The following is a 22,900-nucleotide window of genomic DNA, read 5'->3' as shown; positions in this document are numbered from 1 at the left end:
CTCCCAACTTTTTACATTCACATAGAAAATAACAGACTCGTGTGAATGCTCCACACAAAGTGCATTTTGACAAAATTGTGTGTAATTAACCATTCAAGCGCAATAAACTGTGAAAGAGAACTGAATTTGGCATTACATGCACCTGAGCGGCATCTGTGCTCGAGCTTCGCGCTGACGGACACAGACGTTTTAACTTTAAGTAGTAGAGTGAAGTTTGAAAAATATAACACTTTAGAATATAGATTTTTGAAATTTGTAAATCGATGCGATGATAGAGAGAAGATAGAATCGCGATTCATGTATGAATTAATTTTTCCCCCACCCCTAATATAATCCTCGTGTAACATCGTGTTACTGATCCCATTCAGAGTATGATATCTGATGATATTGGTGATGTTATTAATTTCACATTATTGATTATAGTGAACATGTAAGCGTACATCTTCACATTCAGCTGTTATAGTCTGAAGAAAATTAAAACACATTTTACTCAAAAAAATATTTGAGCTCCTGCATCATACACACAGACATCAAGAATCAATGTATGAATGTCAACAACGATGACATGATTCATGGTGCAATGCATCCTGGGTGCACTATACGGAACCCAACCTCCCAGTATGCATTGCCGCATGAATCATGTCACCGTTGTGGACATTCATACACTGATTCTTGATGTCTGTGTGTGTGTGTCTAAAGTCATTCAGGAGTTATGGGTCATATGGTAAGCAGTTGCCACCCTGTGGGTTTCCCAAGCATTTTTCAGTGTAGGTCATTTAAAAAATGAAACTGATGTCATGATTCTGCCGTCTAGTCCTTGTCTTTCTTTAAGTCTTGAGGCAGGATCATGACAGACCCATGTTTTATGTGCAAACACATGGCCTTGTTGGGCCATGTGCTTGTGTTGTCTCGTCATCTAGCCCCGCCCTCCTTGTTTCCTCGTTTTGTCATTATTGCTTTACCTGTGTCACCTGTTGTTATCATTAGTCTCGTCATTATTGCTTTACCTGTGTCACCTGTTGTTATCATTAGTCTCGTCATTATTGCTTTACCTGTGTCACCTGTTGTTATCATTAGTCTCGTCATTATTGCTTTACCTGTGTCACCTGTTTTGTTATCATTAGTCTCCCTATTTAATCCCCTTGTGTTTGCTGTCCTGTGTCGGTTCATTGTTAATCCATGTCAAGTTTGTGAGTAACCTTGTTGAGCTATTTCTGGTATCAGTTGTTTGTCTTCTAGAATTTTGTCAGTATCTTTGTCTAGTTAAGCCGCGTTTCCACCGAAATTACCCGGAACAATTTGTCCCAGGAACTTTTTTCCCAGGAACTTTTTTTGCCCCAGACCGGTTGCTTTCTGCGTTTACATCGCGGTCTAAAGTACCGGGAAGATTATAAACTGCGCGCGACTGCTCCTCCCAGTCTGCGACGCACAGTAATCAGTTTTGAGCGCCACATTTATAATAAGTATGGAGGAGATTCAAACTGTGCTGCAGTTGTTTGTGATGTATTGCGGACATTGAATGTGAGACGGCTGGGACGAACGCGCAGAAAATTTCCTGTTACACAAATACGCGTAATAAAGCCTGAACCTCGTCGTCGGTCTAGGTAATTAAATTCCATATTTGCAGACAGACAACTCTTAATGCATGAAGCCACGAACCGCAATAGATTTTTAAAAATGCCGGTTAAAATAGAATGCTGCGTGGAGTCCTCCAGTCAATATGCGGCGTGAACACAACCAATCAGCACGTTCAGCGCACAAGTCCCACCCCCGAAAGTTCCTGAACTTTGAAAAAGTACTACCTCGCCAGCAGGGACTTTCTGAGGGGGAAATATTTACCTGGAACTTCATTTAGACCCTGGTTCCTGCGGTGTAAACACACCGAGTACCAGCCCAAAGTTCCTAGTTCCTGGGGAAAGTTCCCGCGGTGGAAACGCGGCTTTAGTCACCCTTCCTTACCTCTGTTTTACCCCCTCGTGGGTTTTTGTTTTCCCTGTTATTTGTAAAATAAACCTTGTGTTTTCCATACTGTCTGCAATTGGGTTCATCCTTCCACACCGTAACAACTGAATATCCTTTTTAAAAAATCTACAACTGGCACAAACAAAATTGGTGTCTTCAGAAAAAATTCTACATTCTATCCGAGGAAAACTAGATGACTTTGATCTGATTTGGACTCCTTTTTTGAACATCCTGAGCCAACTTGACATGACTACAGACTAGATCTAGATCTATGCTTATTACTGTTTATTTCTATTTTTTGATCATTTAATATCTTGCCTTGTGGAGAGAGGTTTTTTTTATGTTTCTTTTTGTTTGTGTTTTGTAAAAAAAAAGGTAACTATTAAAAAAATAACAAATAACAAATAACAAATAAAACGTAAATTATCCTCATTTATGTTCTTGATTCTCAGCCTCTCCTGAGCTTCCTTGCTCATTCTTTCCTTTTCTTCCAACTTCCGTCTCTCATTTTCCTCTCTCTGCCTCTTCTGAAACTCCTTGTTCATTTTTTCCTCCTCTTCCAACTTCCGTCTCTCATTTTCCTCTCTCTGCCTCTTCTGAAACTCCTTGTTCATTTTTTCCTCCTCTTCCAACTTCCGTCTCTCATTTTCCTCTCTCTGCCTTTTCTGAGCCCCCTTGTACATCTCATTTGTATAATGTCCTCCTCCGTTCTCCATCACCATTCTTACTATCTTGTCCAGCAGTTTATTAACCTGTGATGGATTTTTGTCTTTATTATTGAAAACATGATACCTGTCTTTACACTGTCTAACAAGCTCTTCAATCTGCCTGTTTTTGGTCAGAAACTCCTCTATAGGTTTATCTATCTGATCTCCTCTAGTGAACAGAATGATGGAGTAATCAGCAGCTTTTTCTCCAAAGTTCTCCTGAATCCATTTCACTGTTTTCTTCTCCTCGTCTGTGAATCTCACGTCCAGTCTGATGACCAGCAGAAATGCATGAGGACCAGGAACAGACATATTGACACATTTCTCAAGCTCATCCTTCAGTTCTGTTTTACTGATTTTTGTATCAAACAGTCCTGGAGTGTCGATCACTGAGATTTTTCCACCTGTCACCTTCTGCTGACGTATCTGGCATGTCTTAGTCACAGATTCAGAAGACATATTTTCTTCAAACACCTTTTCTACCAAGATGGTGTTTCCTGATGCACTTTTTCCAGCTCCAGTTTTACCAACCACCATTATCCTGAGATCTGCCATGACTGGAGAAGATAAAAAGACAAATGGTCCTGGTATTAACATGTGTTTCAAATGCATATCCCATTACTGCTTGTGTTCGGATTTCGTTGAGACTCGCTTCTTTTCTTAAATTTTTTATTAAGGCAATGTATGTTACATATTACAGATATATTTACTACAGTATTTTCAACAGCAATAACGGACTGGTTAAATAACAACCTCTTTTGGGGTTATTCATGGTCTCTTGTTGAACGTACCTTGTTGATGCTTTTACACTTTTAAATGTCCTTTTAAATGTTTTATGTTTGAAGGGTGAGTAGAATAGTTTCATCAAAAAAATATTGCGTTCATAGAGCGAGCCTTTCACTGATTGTTTACAGCTCAACGGAAGTTACACCCATAATTCGCGCAAAGCGTTATGAGGCGTAGGAATAAGGTGGATAAGTTTTTAAAACAATTCGGTTCATTATGAAACAGTGCATTACGGCACAGGGTCATTAATGGGAAACACTGAATGAATGTTTAGCTGACAAATGTGCTGAAGTTGAGTAATATTATATAATTTCTAATGTGTCAGGGGAATGTCCTTAAACATTAAACAATGAAATATCATGCTTTCTGTTCTCTTCTTTTTAAAGAATGTCAAAAGATGCGCTTGAACCATTATCCTGGTAATTTTGAACAAGCACAAAAAAATGACGAAAGCTTGCTTGAATCAGAGCTCTGGCGTGACTGTGCAAAGCATGTTACAAATACAATATTAAGTTCTGATTAGTCAATCACTGTTATTTATAGTTTCATACAGAGAATTTTAATGGGGATGGTGGCTTCTTTACAGAGGGGATGCTTTTTGTCTTTTTTTTTCAACAAGCTCAAATCGAGCCCTGGATATACATCATTCTTATGAAAATATAGCCGAGATGGCTTGAACACAGATATCTAAATCGTGTGTTTATTGTATTTATGTTTCTTCAGTCATAACGTCTCTTTTTGCATGTTATTGAGTGGTGCAGGTATGACATCACTTTGTAGGCCAAAAACGAGGAAACGTGTTAGCATTTTAACACTTTAACACCAGTTCAATCGTCCCGAAATCAATAGTTTTTTTAAAATGGGATTTTTTTTATCTCTAAAATAAAAATAACGTCTCAGGTTATGTATGTAACCCTGGTTCCCTGAGAGGGAACGAGACGCTGCGTTGAGACGCGGTGGGAACGCCTTGCGTGATTGCGTCGTGAAGCACGTGTATAATCAGTCCAATGGAAAAAGGGAGACGTCATAGGCGGGTGACGTCATCGACCAGGAAGCTATAAAGCACTCCCGAGATCATAACACACTAGCTTTGAAAAAGCCTGAAGCAAGATGATCACAGGCATGCTGGGAGTATGGCAAAGCAACGCAGCGTCTCGTTCCCTCTCAGGGAACCAGGGTTACATACGTGACCGGAGACATTCCCTTTCAAGGGAACTCGCTCTGCGTTGAGACGCGGTGGGAACCCTATACCCACGACGCCATATGACAAATGCCTGTACTGTATGAAGACCATGGGCATACTAAGATGCAAGCCCCCTAGACCCTGGAGTGGAGTCTAGGTCCAAGTCATAAAAATGGACAAATATATGCGGTAAGGACCATCCTGCCGCATTACAGATGTCGTGGAGAGAAACTCCAGAATTTAAAGCCCAGAGGCAGCCATACTCCTAGTAGAGTGGGCCAGGACAGCCAAAGGTGAAGGCTGTCCAGCCGCTACATAAGCAAGTGAGATAGCTTCAACTACTCGCTTGCTCAATATCTGTCTTTAGCTTTTCCTGATTAAGGTGGAGGACAGAAGGCCTGCAGCACAAATGACCCGAAAATTGAGTAGGGACCTAGGAATACAACCCGGCCTCGGGTGAAGAAAGACTACCACCATACCAGGTGCAAATCCAAGTACGTGCAGGCCTCTCAGCCTCATGTACCACGGAGAAGATGAAATAAGGATCTCTCCTCAGAGATAACCCAGCAAAGAAACATTCATTGCAGAAATCAAGTACTGTACCATAGGGCAGATAGCAAGATTCAGAGGGTGTTCTCCGCACCAGGCAGAGAACAGTTTACATTTCAATGCATATTTAGTCTTCTTGTGGAGGGAGCTCTAGACTGGAGTATGGTCTCCACGACCTCAGTCAAGAGACCTGAATCTATGAGCTGGCCCCCCTCAGAGGCCGAGCCCACAGTATCCATGACTCCAGATGAGGGTAACTCCCGGGAGCAAAAGTTATCGGGAAATGCGTAAAGGTGTAGCCTCGACCACACCTAACACAATCACATCCAGTCCACGCGGTGCTGGATGCGACAGGGGTAACCACAAGGGCAAAGTTTTAACCGAAGTTCTCCCAAAGAAGCTCCACCACCTCGGGGTGAAGTCTCCATTACCCGTGCCTCAGCCCCTGCCTCAACAGGATATCTGCTCTGATATACGAGACCATCAGTGTGTTGTCCAGAAGGACAGGCACATGGTGACCTCTCGGTTCTGACAGGAAGTATTGAGATTCTCGGAATACCGCCGTTACTTCTAGCCAATTATGTGCCAAAAGGAGATGGTCCTGCCAAAGACCCTTTGCCGAGTGACCACTCATGATCACCCCCCACTTGTGAGGGAAGCATCCGTCGATAGCATAAGCATCGACAAGTAGAGCCCTGCATTTCAGCCCGAGCCCGACGGGCCCCGACTTATTTACGCCCCTAGGGCCGGGCTTCGGGCCACTTTTCACGTCATAGTTCACACGCGGGCCGGGCGTCGGGCCTGTTTTAGGCTTATCCTTCTTTTTATAGCCTATTTCAGACATGTATTAAAATTAAATATGAGAAGTTGACGATGGAAAAACAAACATAGAAAGACGTTTTAAACCTATCACACTGACATATGACTGACACATGACAGTCTGCTCGGGCTCGCGCGCACACACACGCACGCACGCACACAGGTTTCCCGGCGGCACGACCCAAGATTCGCGCGACCGGCTCGCTGTTTTTAGTGTCCCCGCCAGCAGCAGAAGTATAGCGAGCAGCGCAGCTGCAATAGTTAAATAAAAAAGTATGACTGGATTAAAACCTTTCACTGTGGATGCTGTGATTTTTCTTCACGATGCTCTGTGAGAGACTGTTCTTAGCCATGTTAGAGGGCTGTCTTGTTGGTTTTCCTTTGAAAACTACTTTATTTTCATTAGTCTGTTGGAAACTATTGGAAATAAGAATGGCCATGTTCTGTAGTGAAGACTTGATTTTTGAAGTAAGATAATCTGCATGTTTGTTTTTAATTTAATGCCATTTATTTTATTTGTTTAGATAGGCTATAGCTCATTTCGTTTGCGAACGCTGTTGCGACTGTGAGCAGCAGCAGTTTGTCTCAGCTTTTAAAAAATAATAAAAAACGTTTAAACTATAACTGTCTATGTGTGATATGCTTAAGGTGTTTTATGGATTTTATTGTAGCCAAGTAAAGTGTTGATTTGAGAGGCTAAATGGATCAAACATGTTTAACTCGCTGTCGGCTGGTTGGACGTCAATAAAAAAACAAAAAGAAACCGAACATTTGTCTAAATTAACTTAAAGAAATGAAAAGAAACTTAACTAACAAAACGGACGTATTTTAATGGCTGCAAATAGCTAGTTTGCCAGGCTACAGCTGTGTATAAAAAAAAAAAAAAAACGGGCTCGGGTCGGACTCGGGCTGATCATTATGATGAGCTGTCGGACATGGGCCGGGCTAGGGCCTGAGCGTCTCGGGCCAGGGCCGGGCTAGGGCCTAGATTTGAGGCCCGTGCAGGGCTCTATCGACAAGAAGCCCCCAACACTGGGCCTGGGCGAGGAACCAAGGTTCTTTCACATGACCGAGGCACGTAGGCATAGCCGCGTGACCTTGATCATGCGAAAACAGATTTCCCCTCGGAGAAAACCCCTTGGTCCTGAGCCACCACTGCAGGGGTCTCATGTACAGAAGGCCAAAAGTAATTACGTTGGACGCTGCTGCCATGACACCCAACAGTCTGAAACTGTTCTACAGTGAGTGACTGGCCTAGTTTTACCCCATTTATGGCGAATCGTTTATAACACCTGGAAGAGTGGTCCTCTGAGCTGGGAGGAACACACTCTCCTTGGCGTTGAGTCACAACTCCAACATCTTTAAATGAGACCGAACGACATCTCGATGCCGAACTGCCATCTGCTCAAATTGAGCTAGGATCAACCAATCGTCGATAGTATGATACGCGAATGCCCTGGAGTCTCAGAGGAGCCAGAGCTGCATCCACGCATATTGTAAAGGTGCGGGGTTGATAAACCTAGGCCGAATAGAAGAACCCGATACTGGTATGCTTCGCCCCCGAAAGCAAACCTCAGGAACCTCCTGTGATGAGGATGGATAGATAAGCGTCCTTCAAGTCTATTGTGAAAGACCAGTCCTCGGGCTGAATCTGTGACACAATCATATTAGTGTAAGCATACTATGAACATGAGATTCTGAAACCTGCTGTTTAATTGACAGATCTAGAATAGGACGCAATCTTTCGGAACAATGAAGTAGCGGCTGTAAAAACCCTGACTGTCTGCTGGGAGGAGTAACCCCTTCTATAGCTCCTTTTTGCAGAAGTGTCAGTACTTCCTGCTCCATAACCAGAGCCTGCTTGGGGTCCACCACTGTGGGGAGGACCCCTAGAAATCTGGGCGGACGAGAACCGAACTGAATTCTGAAACCCTTTTCTATAGTGTGCAGGACCCACTGAGAAATATGTGGCAGTAGCTTCCACGCTGCCAGAAATTCTGCTAAGGGCACCAGTCTCTCGAGACTGGCCTCTGGATTTGGTTGAACAGTCACTTCAGTGCCATGAACGGCGAACCGGCAGGGAACAACCGAACTGGCATCGTTGCGACCCTCCTCAAAGAGTCGCACCCCAGAGGTTGCCGAGGAGAAACGGTTTCTCAAAAACGTCCCTGCCCCGGAGGAACCTTCAGAAGCCTGATAGCCTCAGCATAGAGATAACGACAGTCCTCAGATCTTGCCTACCTCTAACTATCTTAGTTCCAACGACCCTCCTCGGAGGATCGTTGGAAAAGCAGGCACCTCGGCGCCCTGAAACGGCGAACCGGCAGGGAAACCGAACTGACCGCTCTACGACCCTCCTCAGAGGATCGTTTGGGGACGCTGACACCTCGGTGCCCTGAACGGAGGACCGGCAGGGAACAACCGAACTGGCAGCGCTGCGACCCTCCTCAGAGAGTCGCACCCCAGATGGCGCAGAGGAGAAACGATTTCTCAAAACCGTCCCTACCCCGGAGGGGACCACCCTCAGAAGCCTGCAGCCTCGGCGTCAGGGCTTCTTCTTTCAAGCTATTTTAGAGATAAAACAGTCCTCAGATCTTGCATATCTCTAAATGGCTAGACTGCGATCGCCACCCAGGTCCCCTCGATTGTGGATGAGCCCGAATGGTGGCGCTCTGTTTTGCAGCACTTTATGCTGCGAGGAGCTTTAGTAGGCTGAGACTGCTCCCGCCCAGCAGTCTCAGGAACATTAGATCGGTGAGGAAGACACCTCTGAAACGCCGCTGGATAGTTTATATCTTCATTTTGTTGAAAGCGAAGCGTTCAGAGAACAGACATATTTTTTCTTTATTTTTCTTTACATCAGAAAAACTTATATATATCACTCCGTGGCCACCAGCAGGAAAACAACCGAACTGGCAGCGCTGCGACCCTCCTCAGAGAGTCGCCCTCCAGAGGACGCCGAGGAGAAACGATTTCTCGAAACCATACCTCCACCATATAGTTTATCTGTTGCGCGACGCAATTCTCGAATATCGTCAGTGCTGACATCCCCACATTCATCCATGTCATTATATAGTTTACCCACCAAAGCTGCCTAATAATATTTATATATTATTTATGATGGCTGGTGAATAACGTCGGGGTAATGATGACACCGACTCGGGAGAGAGATACCAGTAAGCGTCTCTTTAACCCGAGGCACTGTCATACCATGATATTTAATACCCATAACATTACTATAGTAGAAATATTGGGGATAAACACATAAAAAAGAAACTGGTTTATTCCACGATCTCAACTCCTCAGTGTGGAGATAGGAAAAAACGGCGAGGAGGCTGATCCCCGACGAGGAGGCTGAGATATAGGGCCTTTCTCAATCTGTGTTCTTGTCTGTACTTGTGTTCTTGTGTTCTTGTGAAACGTCATCTTTTGTGGCCCAAGTACTGTCCCAATACACAAGTTTGCATTATGGCAAGAACGGTTAAAAATCCCGGAAGTGTTCTTGACACGTCCATTTTACCGAGGATGCATCGGTTGGTAACTTGTGTGAACTTGACGGCTGAAATATCCCAGCATTCATTTCGGATTTCGAGGAAGGAGAGGCAGGTCAATGCAGAAAGTCGTTTTTCTACAATTTCGTACGCTATTTCATCACTAAATTCACTTCTGAGGACATTTGATGCGAGAAATCAACTGTGTAGATTTTAAATATTGGCATTTTTATGAAAATGTATGCCGAATCGAAGATGTGCTCAAACGTTTTCGGAAGTGAGAATCTCCATAAGCACCTGCGGGTGTTAAGTTAGCTTGCGAGCCAACCGGCCAGTCTCACAGACTCGTTTTACCCCACGGTCAAGAGACCATTGCCTTTTACCGGCGTTTTTTCCCGCCGTTGGCTAGTGATGTAGGCCTACACAAACAAACAACAGAAGCAGAATGAAAGGAGACAGGCGTTGCTTTATTGTTATGAATATACATTACATTCATTGTAGTGTACAGTTGTAGAGTAATCCCTTGAGCTGAGGGTAGGCTTGGGCGATAAAGCCTGGCTGTTATCGTCAGTAATTCTCATTATGTTTGGGTACTGCAGACGGCGTCTGTGCGGGGGTATTATTGCGCAATACCAGCAAGAACACATCGTCTCAAACTGTCAGCAGCGGTCTGTGTGCTCGTCACCTTGTAAGTTAATTCTTCCTAGAACAACTAGCAAGAGCATTCTCCCCAAGAACACAAGTCCGTTCTTTGCATTCTTGGTTTTGAGAAACACCCATTGAGATTTGCTTATATTCTCACTCTCATAATGTTCAGCTGGCCAGAAACATTTAACTTGGCAATCAGCACAAAATAAAACCTCCTTTTATAAGCTCCTCTTTATACAACAGAGTTATGAGCTGACTTATTTATTTATTCATTGAAAACTCAAACACATCTGCTTTATTCATATATATATATATATATATATATATATATATATATACACATATATCCTTCCTTTTTAAACACTTATAACGATCACCAATTCCTCGGAACTGGAGATCGCAGCACGAGTGTCTCATCCCGGGGAGAAGAAACCGCAGCGCGTGCTTCTCCCCGAGATAAGGCACTGGATCTAACAGGTGAAAGCTGAGATAGGGCACGCCCGTCTCAAACCTCGCTGCTAGATCCATTTGCGATCCCCAAGATGCGCGTCGCGCCTCGGGGAGCGTGCACCGAACCGTCCTCCTCGAAGGACGCCCGGCGGGAGCGAGGTGAAACAGACAACCTCTCGCAATGCTCAGTCAGCCCCCTCGAGAACTGACTGGGTATGCTCTACTCCCAAACAAGCAACGCAAAGCTGATGCGTGTCCCCACCCGAGATAAAACAACACAACATTTTGAATTCTTGTTTCTCCAAAATATATATCTAGATACTGAGACAGACAACAATAAATAGACAAAGGACAGAGATACAGAGAGCGCTCGCTGAAGGCAACAAAGCTAGTGTGTTATGATCTCGGGAGTGCTTTATAGCTTCCTGGTCGATGACGTCACCCGCCTATGACGTCTCCCTTTTTCCATTGGACTGATTATACACGTGCTTCACGACGCAATCACGCAAAGCGTTCCCACCGCATCTCAACGCAGCTCGAGTTCCCTTTATGTGTCTTGAAAAAGGCGGTTGCTAACAAATGGCTAAATGGGACTACAGAGTCTGTTGAGGAGATTAAACATAATCACGCTGAAAAGATAAGTGCAGTCCGCTTTTACAGCATCATTATGGTTATAATTGTGCTCAAACTATTCTAACTCAAACTTTCTGGGAAAATGTTTTAAGATAAAAACTGAAAGAGTGTCGGAAGCTTAGTGATGGTGACTTTGAAGTCATGGGACCGTAGTGTAGTTGGCTACTGCATTTAGGTTTCAAAATTCATAAAAGTTGTGTTCATCTGTGAAAATGATCTTGATGGACAAACCGTTTAAGTATCATAAACTTTTGTTGATCACAGAGCTTGCTTTTTGCGATAATCCAAAAACCTATGGGAAAAAAAGTGGTCAGACTACATGCAGGACTCCGCCCCCAACCACCTAAGGAGCCAGGTGATGTTAAGGGCCTGGCCGGAACTTTTCGCGAACTTGGTTTAGAGTGGTCGGCCCTGGAAGTGCCTGCCCACAGTCGCTTCGACATAGGCTTTCTGCTGCTGGGGTGCCATCAGCGAGCCCCTCCCACCAGGAACCTACCAAATTTGATCATGATGAGCTTACCAGTTGTGACGCGCCCCCTACTCGGCCCCTCACCATTGTTGATATCATCGAAAGCTTCCCCCTAGAGGAGGTCGTCGCAGAACCTACTCTGCGGCCTATCAAGCTGGATCCGCTCTCCATACGATACCGGTCCTTCAAGTCTTCCAAGCCAAAATCCTCCACACGATGAGTCCGGCCCAGAGCTGTGCAGCGAAACAGACCTTGCTCTGTACGCTACTAAGACAACAACTCAGGCAATCTCAAACTCAAAAGCTGTATGATGGCCAGTTTAGTGGTGCTGTTTAGGACGCCGACAAGACAGCCCTCCTTGACCCCCCCTGTCTCCCCCTTGGTGGTATGCGTGCCCAAACCTTCTTTCCACTGTTAAAGCGAGTCAAATTAAAAACAAACACCTCCACAAAAAGAGGATTCCTCCTCATGGTCCTATCACAAACGTCAGCCCCCCCCCACAATACGGGGAGCTGCCACATGTGACTCTTCAACCCCTCGCCGCTCAGAGCCAAATCGGTTTCGCAGGCTCCCCCTGAAGCCTCAGACATCGATGCCCACGTCCTCCAAGTCGAAGTACAAGCTCTGCTAGCGAAAGGTGTTATGGAGAAAGTTCCCATGGCCCGCAGCGAGTCAGGCTTTTACAGCCGCTACTTCCTCGCACCAAACAAAGATGGCGGCCTCAGACCCATCCCCGATTTGAGATTTCTGGACCGTGCTATAAGACGGCCATTCAGAAGGATGCATACTTTCATATCCAGATATCCCCTCATCAGTCCGTTCTTGAGATTCACGTTCGAAGGGGTGGCTTACCTATATACAGTCTTATATTTGGACTGTCCCTTGCTCCACACACCTTCACGAAATGCGTGGATGCAGCCCTTTCCCCCTAAGATAGATAGGAGTACACATCCTGAATTACCTAGACGATTGGTTGCTCTTAGCCCAATCAAAGGAGGAACTATTTGCTCACAGATCTCTGCTCCTTGGAAAGTCTGGGGTTCAGCATCAACCTACGTAAAAGCTTGCTGTCCCCAGTCAACACATCTCGTTCCTGGTTCCTTGATGTGTCCCAAATGCGGGCCTGGATTCAGAGACTAGTGGTAGACTCAGTAGTTCCCTTGGGCCTGTTACAAATGTGGCCACTACAACACACACACAAACTTGTCGCATTTTAAGGCTAGTGATGTTGCCAACAGCATTTTGGTTGTTTTTCTCTCTGCTATCATTATACCTTTACAGTTATTTCGATTTTTCATGCATTTCAATTTGTCAAATTGTTTCAATATATATGTAGATGTGCTTTTGATATTTGAGGATGGTTGCTGCTGGAGCATGTATAGGGTCAGGAATGAAAGAAAATACGTGAGACTGTCATGTCAAGCGAGTAAGATTTGATGATTTCAGAGTTTGCCATACCTAGCCTTTTGGTGAATTGAAAGCACATCTCTTTTTCAGTTGTTAGTTCAGTGAAATCTTCCTGTAAGCTCTTGATAATTTGATTGAACTCTTCAACTTTGTTATTGTTTCCGTTTAACTGGTCACTCTGTTCTTTGATGGTGATGTGCTGCAGTGTGATTAAGACCAGCAGAAGAACACAAATGAGCGTGAGACACACTGTCGTCAACACCAAACATATTCCTCCTGACAAACAGAAAGAAAACACACGAATCAATTAAGAACAATTCACTCCATATTATAAGATATAACAACCAAAATCAACCTTTGTAAGTAATTGATAGGGCTTTTTAAAGAGTGTTCTTTTGAATACTCTTTTATAATGACAATCATTGGAAATTAACGTATGGTAAAAATGAGAACATATGCTGAAAAAGTAAACAGAAAAAATAATCTGTTAATGTTAATATTACTCAAAAATGAATAAACTCTCTGCTTACTGTTCTTGTCTTTTGTCCTAGTGGCGACTCCGGGATTGAGGTCCAGTTGCTGTGCCGCAGGAAGAGGGGGTGCTAAGGGTGCTGCAGAAACCCCTGGCGTGGAGCACAAGAAAAAAATTAGCTGGGGGGTGTTAAAAATAAATAAATAAAAATGTTTTAACAAAAAAAAGAAAGAAATATAAATAGTTTTATTTATTTTTATATTCATTAAAATTCATTTGAAACATTAATGTCATTAAAGTCAACCTGACATGTCTACAGCCAGCATTAAGAATTAATAACCATTTCTACAGTCATTGCAGAGAGAAAGAGAGAAAGAGAGAGAGAGAGAGAGACTTTGACTTCGAGTCAGGTATATGATGGAGCTGCACTTATGTCGGGGAAACATGGTGGTGTTCAGAAAATTATACAGGACAGACTTGGACGTGAGATACCATATGTGCACTGCCTCAACCATCAGTTGCATTTGGTTGTGGTTCATGCCATGTCTGCAGAGACCGCACTTTTGGAAGTTTTTGAGGTGTGCGATTCCCTCTACAAGTTCTGTAGAAAGCCAACGGTTGCTATGCATTATAAAGGTGCGCATCTTAAACGTCTTCTGGAGCAGAGATGGACAGGGCATCTTGCCACTGTCTCAGTCATTCTTAAGTCATTTAATGACATAAAATCGATTCTGACCGATGCTGACACTGTGCTGAACTATGGCGCAGAGACAAGAATGGAAGCTAAAGGCCTGCTGCGCGAGATATCTGAGCCAAGTTTCATGTTCCTTGCCAACTTAACCCACAGAGTCCTTTCTCTATTGGACCCACCGAACAGAGGTGATGTACTACAACACTATTGATTCGGTGGTTGGGGAACTGGAGCGTAGATTTAGCGAGCGCAACTCACAACTGGCAAGTGCACTTGCAGCACTAAATCCAGAGGCCGATAACATCCTTGATGTGAAAGCTGTGAAGCATATTCTTGACCTGTCACAATCGATTATGATTGACACCGAGTTTGAAGTTGCTAAAGAGTTTTTAATGTCACAAAAGCAAGCAATGCAGGGAGACTGGACCATACAGCACATCATCTCAACGTACCACAACCATCTGATTGCCATGCCCAGTGTGCTGACTGCTTTCAAACATGCATTAACATTTGGTGCATCCACAGCAATGTGTGAGAATTCATTCTCCACTCTGAAAAATGTTTTTTTCGGAACACAGACGCACAATGCTACACGAGAGAAAGGCCAGGTTGGTGCAGCTTGCATTCGAGAAAGACACGCAAATGCACAAGCGAATGGAAGGACACAGTACTTAGACGGTTCAGCAGTCACACTCGTCACCTGCAACTCTTCTGAGCATGGGCGTCAGTTTGGTTTAAAATGGGCTGGGGACAGAGACGCATTCAGAAGTGCATTTTCAGAAGTGCTGGGTACAATGACGCATTCATTTTCTCTCTCTTTCGCGCAGGTCATGTTTTGAAAGACGATATCCTGTAGCTTACTAATGTAAATAAATAAAAATTTAGCTATACAAAAATGTGATGATGTCCGACTCGTTTTATGAAGAAGAAAGCCTTAAGTTTTCAAAATGCATTAGACATATGACCCACTATTCTGGTCCTACACCATCCTACCCCATAAGTCATCGCGCGCCGGGCACAGGATCCTTTTATGGATCCTGCGACTCCTTTTATGGATCCTGCGACTCAGACCGCAAGTATCCTTGTATCCTTTCACGGAGAAACGAAGGGTGCATTTGGCGTCGCTTTTGAATAAGGATAGCCTTCGTCCGCCGCGATGATGTAACAGGCCTTCGAATACGGCCTTCGGAGGATGCAGAATTGAATTGGGACAGCCTTCATCGCGCCGCGGTGATGCAATCGGCCTTCAAATGCGACCTCCGAAGTGTGCAGCCTTTGAATTGGGACATCCTTCATCACGCCGCTGTGACTATAAGCCAATATGCTAAGGTTTCGTATTGACGTTACAACGAAACGGCTTATGACTCATTGGAAAAACGATTCATTTCATTGACTCAGAGTCGACTCTTACTTTTGAAAGACGCATCCGTACTTTATATACGGTGCACGTTCAGATTTAAAACTTTGCAGGATGTTTTCATTCACTTAGAGCTATGTTACACACTACATGAAAGGTCATTTTCAAAAATCCATAATAGGGGCCCTTTAAAGAGAAAATACTCAGCAATAGTGTTGACTTGTGAATTTGCACATGGTTTGTCTTAACCCTCTGGGGTCTGAGGTGTTTTCTGGGTCCTGGAGGTGTTCTGACATGCTCTAACATTTGTGCTTATTTCTGTTACTTGTGACATTTTCATGACTAAAGTATTATTACACTGCATTCATCACAAACTCTGCTACAATAATATGCCAGCAGCATGTATGTAAAAGTTTGTAGTTTTGAGATAATAACATTTATGCGTGGTTTGTGAAAATGACCAAAAAAAAAGTCACTGAAATAATGTCATGAAACACAAACTAATTATTTATTCGCAAGGCTTTTGAAAATTGTATCACGTAGCCTAGAATATTTGCTCCAAAACTATGTGAAAATCATCCTGAATACTCATTCAGATAAGACAATATATTGATTTAAAATTTGTATGACATGTTTTGTGTAAGAAAGCTTTATGCGAGGAGGCGTTAACCACCATGAATATTGAGTGTTTCACACCTGAGAAAAGACAAAGAGCCTCCCATAATGGCCCTATTAGGAGCTCTCAGGCACTACATTACATTACCTTGCACAAAGAATGAGGAGATTTAAAAAAGAATGGCTTTTTGATTGTTTGAATTTATTTACAACACAACATCATCCAAAGATACACAACAAATGGCAAAAAAGCACATTATTTAAAACACTGAACTAAAGACAGAGACTTAACCAGTCACACACCTTTCCTTTCCTGAAACATAGTGCATACCTGTCATTTCCAAGGTGTTTGATTTTTCACTTTACCTCCTCATGCTCATGTTGAAGTCAGCAGGACGGGTAGATACCTAAAAAAATATATATATATATTTGTTGTGCTTTGTAGGCATATAGGCTACCTGCAGGGCTGAATCAAATAATAAGAACAGTATAGCAGGCATAGTTAAAAAGGAACACTTCAGTAACACTACACTTGAGAAAAACATATTGATTATCATATGTTACTTCAAATGTTTACATCGATATGACGTTATGAAATGAGATTGGAGTAAAATCATGGTGCGTTTTGCTTTTCAAACGCACGTCGCGCGACTGCGTTTTCAAACTCTCACAGCGCGTGCAGGGAACATTCACTGAAGCATCGAGCAACAGTTCAATGGCAATATGAAGTTTATGCAACAATAACACTAACTAATATAATTCAGAATTATTTCTTACCTTAAAATCGTTCTTGTCTTCAAATCGCGATCTTCTTCTTCAGATGTAAACCCAATAATCTCACAGCATGTCTTCCAAACTCGACGACTGCAGAGGACTGATAAAGTTTGCCGCTTTGTTGTTGAGGTAATGGGGGCGTTCGCGCGACACATGGACGATTTGCATCTCTATATGTTTTGCGCGTGTGGGTGTGGTCACATTAAAACTAATGAGGAAGGGTTAGAGAAACTGAATATCTTGTTGGTTTTATACAAATTACTTAAACAGAGAATATTTGTTTTCGTTTTGAATCAGATAATTTAAAACTACACACTTAAATGATTATAAATATATAGAGCTCACAAATGTGTGACAAGTATTCGCTGAGTTTTTTTTATGTTTAGAGACGTGCTCAAGAAAAAAAAGTTCACGAGACGGAGAGGCAGAAAGCACACCCTGTTTAATTTCTTTATTTTACAAAAGCACAACGTTTTGTTTTGATTGTAAGTGGACACATACAAAAGACAAAAATCTCACAGATTCTTTTTTCATTTTTATTAAGTCTGTATGACCACAAATGACGGAGTATTTTAAGTTTATTCAGCTGCTATGTGAAAAAAAAACGCGCAAATCACGCCGGCCTGATTGCCGACCCCAGGGGGTTAAAATCATATTAAAAACACCACATAGACATTTAAACAACATAAAAAAAAAAAATTCACCACAGGGGGACTTTAAAAGTTCTCACCTGCTTGAGTTGTCTGTTCTTCTTCTGTTGTCTGTTGATTCTTCTGGCTCATTTCCCCAATTTTATCCCGTTTTAGTTTCTCCTGGCTCGGGAATGTCAGAGCTAATGTATTTCTTTCTTGTAGACTTGTTTCTTCATTAGTTGTTTTCTTTCTTTGTCTGACATATTCATGTGTTGCTCCTTCTTCCATTGCGGTGTTGATTTCAAAAGTTTCCTGCGACACTTCCTTTTGCCTCTCTTTCCCTTGCTTTTCTATTTTTTTTCTTTCTTTTGGGCTGCTTGTTTGAGACACTGCGTATATTTTGTTATTGTAATATTCATTATGTTTGAAGAGTTCATCAATCTTCATTATAAGTTTTTTGATATGAGTTTGATTAATCTCATTTGTACTGTTGATCTCATGATATTGTTCTCTGCAGTTTTTGACTAGGCCCTTAAACTTTTCACCAAGTGTAAAGTCCTTCCATTCTTTGTTTGTCATTCGTTCTCTTCCAATAAACAGCACCATTGTGAACTTCAAAGCTTGAGCTCCAAAGATCTTCTCAATTTCCTCCACAACGTTCCTCTCGTCCTTCTCAAAGTTCTCCAGGTTGACGATGAGCAGGAACATGTGAGGACCAGGATCAGAGAGATGTAGACTCTTCATCATCTGCTTCTGGAGCTCTTCCTCAGTCAGATGATCGTTGAAGAATCCTGGAGTGTCGATGATGGAGATGTTTCGGTCTTCTACTCGTCCTATCTGTATCTTAACCTTTCTGGTTGTGCGCTCTTTAAACACGTCTCGACCCAGTATTGCATTTCCCATTGAACTCTTTCCAGCTCCAGAGACGCCAAGCAGCACAATCCTCAGATCATGTGCATCACCTGTCAAACAGTTCATATCATTACTGCAGCTCTTCATGACCATGATAAATGCTTCTAATATTCTAAAAATTTAATCCCCAGTTAATAACGTTGACTCGGTTTTCTACTGTGTCTCATGCACAATTTCATGCCATAATTTGGCGTGCTGTTTTTACACCGAAGCATTGGTGGATAGAGTCATCCCAGCTAACAGGGAACATTGGCTAACGTTCTGCCAAGGTTCTCTCAAAGTTGGAAAAAAGTTCTTCCAGTAAAATTAATACAACCCTTGTGGAAAAAGAAATGTGCTTAATTGTATTGAAAGCATAATTTTTGTGTGATTCAACACTTTAAAGGTGCAGTGTGTGATTTTTAGCGTCATCTAGTGGTGAGATTTGTGAATTGGAAACAGAAAGCCACTTACGGCCTATCCCTCCCTTTTCAAACTCGAAGGAGAAGCTATGGTGGCCGACGTAACCAGCAGCACATTTTCCCCCACATAGCAAACTCTGTAGCGCTGTGTGTTCGCTGTCGGCTACGGTAGAAACATGACGTCACAATATGTCGAGCTTCATAGAAGGGGGTGCCCTTCTATTTATATGTAGATATAAATGACTCATTCTAAGGTAATAAAAACATAACGATTCATTAAAGTAAGGTCCTTATACACCACTGAAAACATAGTTATGGATCTTATATTGCATTTCTGTCACTAGATCCTCAGAAATAATTGCACCTTTAATGAGAATATTTCTTAACACACTTAAGTGCACTTTTTTTTACAAATGCACTTTGTAATAATATCTAATTAAGTTTTACTTACAGAAAGTACACTTTCATGACAGTATTTCTAAACACGCTTAAGTGCATGTTGTAAAAATGCACTTTGTAATAACGTCTACTTAAGTTTAACTTTAACATACATTCTAAATAAGTATTATTTTATAGTGTTTTACATATAAGTACACTTATTTTGATGTAGTGACTAATACACTAAAGAAAATAATTTTAATGGAAAATGGAAAACATGGAAAATAGTTTATTTTAATTTCAACTCAAATATGTTGTCCAAAATGTATTTGTTAATATATTTTGGTCCGTGTATCACTTCACAATTCAGGTTTCAGACAATACAATGCAAATGCAAAAATAAAAAATAGAAACCAGATGTTCATTTTTATTTTTTTTCTTGTACTTCAATAGATATTTTTTCTAAATTGTGACTTCAGAAACAAACATTGAATTAAATTAAACCATTTTCTATTTTTCCATTTTTCATCTTGTAATTTGCGCCGTGGGCGGTATAAGCACGGCGGTGTGGCCGTTACTATCATTTCATTGATATAACCACTTTATTTACACTGCATGCACATTGAGGATAAGTTTAAAAGACTGAACAAAGAGGACGACCTCTTTCACCTGAAATGCCATCATTTTAGCTGTGCTAAATTATAAGGCAGTCTCGGACTGGCCATCGGGAGCAGCCGGGAAAAGTGAAATCCTGGTGGCACAACAAGATTTTTGTGATAACTCTTATTGCAAAAATTATGAACAGTTTGCAGATACTGCAAGGCCAATGTGTATATAAACTTTGGAGCGCAACTGTATATCTATCACTTTCATTCAATTGAGCCAATTATAATAATGGACTGGATCTGTTTTTATATATATATATAAAAAAATCATTTTGTGTATTTTTTTCTGACTTTCCTGCTTCTTTGGAACATAGATGCTGCTGGAAAGCTTCTGGAACATTGACCTAAACACTTTCCAACAGCTTTAAAAAAATTTGGTGACAAACAAATTTGGTTTTCTTGTTTTTGTTCCTTTGGAGTGTTTTGTTGTTGTCAAACTTACAATCAGTGTAATCCTGAAGAAAGATTTTAGTAGAAACCTGTTGGTCCTGTTTAATGTTGGCGATAATAAAGGTTTAAAAGCTTATAAGTAACAAGTTGTGGTAACACTTTACAAAAAAGCTAATTTGTTAACATTAGTTAATGTATTAGCCAACATTATATAACAATGAGCAATATTTTTTTTTTACAGTATTAATTCATCTATACAGTTTTTTACAGTCGCTAGGACACATTTCTCAATAATTAGGTTACTTTTTCAAAACTCTTCACACAGTTCTCCTAACCAACTTTCAGCTCGGCACAGCAGTTAATTTCACATTCAAAATGCACTAAAACTACCACTTCATACATGTCTCAAATCAACACATTCTTCCATAACACTAGCAAAGGTTGACAGCCAACATACACACTATCACCCACAAAACAATGACCTAAAAAACAACAGGAGCTTTACACAATGTTTTCCTCAGTAAAACAAGGACACCTCTCTACTGATTAGAATTCACTGCAATATACCGGTATGTTACTGGAATGAATCAGACATGATGCAGTATGCTTCAAAACTTTATATATGTTATGTCTTTTTTTGTTGTTGCACTGAGTAATTCCAAAGTACAAACATTTGTCTACACACCATCCACCGATACAGATACAATAGGAATCAGCTGTGGTAGGTCCCAATTGTTTTTATACCATTTAAAGCTAGGGTCGGTAATGTTGGAGAGCTAGCCAGATTTGAAAGTGGCACCTCTTCTAAGCTCCGCCCCCTCCTGTCAGTGCTCCGTCCAAAGCTACGCCCCCCCACAAACATGAACGCGCATCCACATTTGGAGTCAGCTGCATGTACCTACCAGTGATGCGCGGGTTGATCCAAAATGAGCGGGTGCCTGCGGTTACGAGTCATCCAAAAATATTTTTAATGATATTTGGGTCGCGGTCGGTCGGGTCGTTTACCTTTGTAATTTATATAGTACTAGACACAATGTTCTATGAAATACATAGGTCTACACTTTATTGGCTGAATGCGCGAGGATGACGCACGAACAGTCTGCAGATGAAAGTGGGAAATCCTTATTTACCTTTTGAATGTTGAGCGCGTTATTAACTTTTGAATAAAAGCTGACGCGGGACAAAATGCCCGATTTCCCAACGCGTTGAACTGAGCAATGCCATTGTGCCATTTTAATAGGCTACTTTTAAACGCATATAGCTCAGTAATGTTAGTTTTATGTAGCCTATTTGCTGAGAGGGGGCGGGGGGGATTTTTGTTGGGAAAGTCAGGGGAGAGACGCACACTTCGATTAGACTGGATAAACACATGCAGCATCTTAATTGTTAAGAAAATGAAACGAAATAAATGAATAAATCAAGCCTTTATTACAAAACACTACAGCATTCTGAAAAATGCGCACCCCTAGTTCCTCCGTCTATGGCCCATGACGCGATGAGCATTTACTATAGCTACTTTAAAAAACACGGGTCAGGAAGCGGGTCAGGTACAATATTTTCTTTTCTTTTTTTTGCGGTCCGAGTTGCGGGCGGGTAAGTTGAAAACGTCGGTCGGGTGCGGGTTGTTTATACATTGACCCACGCATCACTGCTGTGCACGCAGTGGTGCTCGGGCACGAGATATGAAGGCATCTGATTGGTTCTTTACATTCGCACCGAATGGCAGTGATTGGTCAGAGTTTTTACTGTCCTACAGCTGCTACAGAGGTCAGATTTTTTTCATTCCTTTTTCTGAACACATAATGTATTGACTACTATCAGAATGGAAGGACCATTTCACCCAGTATAAAAAAAATGTTTATGAACAGGATTATCTACCCTAGCTTTAATTTTTAGGTTACTGTAGAAATGTGGCAAAATGTTGTCGTATACAGTTTTGTATTATGTTATTGTTTTGAACTTAAGTTTAACAATTTTGAAATCAGTATGTAAAGCATGTGCAAATTGGCCTGATACACAGAGTTTTGGCGGTTGTTGTGTCAAAGTGAGAAAAGAATGAATGCAATTTGAAAGATGTAGATATTATACTTTACTTCACATTTTGTTTGTATTAATTCATGGGTTGAGTGTGTGAGTGAGGTACTGTGTGTTTGCTTCTAAAATTGTGTGTGTGTGTGTGTGTGTGTGTGTGTGTGTGTGTGTGTGTGTGTGTGTGTGTGTGTGTGTGTGTGTGTGTGTGTGTGTGTGTGTGTGTTTCTAAGATACTGTAATCCCTACGTTATGGGGACCAAATTACCCCACAAGTTTAGTAATAATAGTAAATTACGAGGCAACAATCTTATAAATCATACAGAATGATGTTTTCTGTGATAGGTTTAGGTTTAGATACCTTTGTATGTGAAAATAAAAATGATTGTGCACATAAGCCTCATTTGTCCTCCAGACTCTTTCTAAATGAGAGTTAAAGTGTTATAACTGTTTGTGTTTGTGTTTATGTATAGTGTTTCTT

At 41.8% G+C, this 22,900-nt stretch overlaps 1 protein-coding gene across 1 annotated transcript; it reads right to left on the bottom strand.

Moving 5' to 3' along the window:
* Positions 1-1,947: 1,947 nt before the first annotated feature.
* LOC306994278 (uncharacterized protein) lies at positions 1,948-18,602 on the bottom strand. The gene is made up of 4 exons (XM_079639883.1): positions 17,744-18,602; positions 13,635-13,727; positions 13,156-13,380; positions 1,948-3,226 (listed from the first exon to the last, which is right to left on the bottom strand). Exons 1-4 carry the CDS (start codon positions 18,546-18,548, stop codon positions 2,301-2,303), a joined length of 2,049 nt encoding a protein of 682 aa, XP_079496009.1. The 5' UTR covers positions 18,549-18,602; the 3' UTR covers positions 1,948-2,300.
* Between the last annotated feature and the right edge of the window lie 4,298 nt (positions 18,603-22,900).

This window comes from Phoxinus phoxinus (genome assembly GCF_949152265.1).
Source record: "Phoxinus phoxinus genome assembly, contig: scaffold_104, whole genome shotgun sequence".
Taxonomy (NCBI): Eukaryota; Metazoa; Chordata; class Actinopteri; order Cypriniformes; family Leuciscidae; genus Phoxinus; species Phoxinus phoxinus.
Note: the sequence above shows the minus strand (reverse complement) of the source record. Positions and strands in the feature narration are given on the sequence as shown.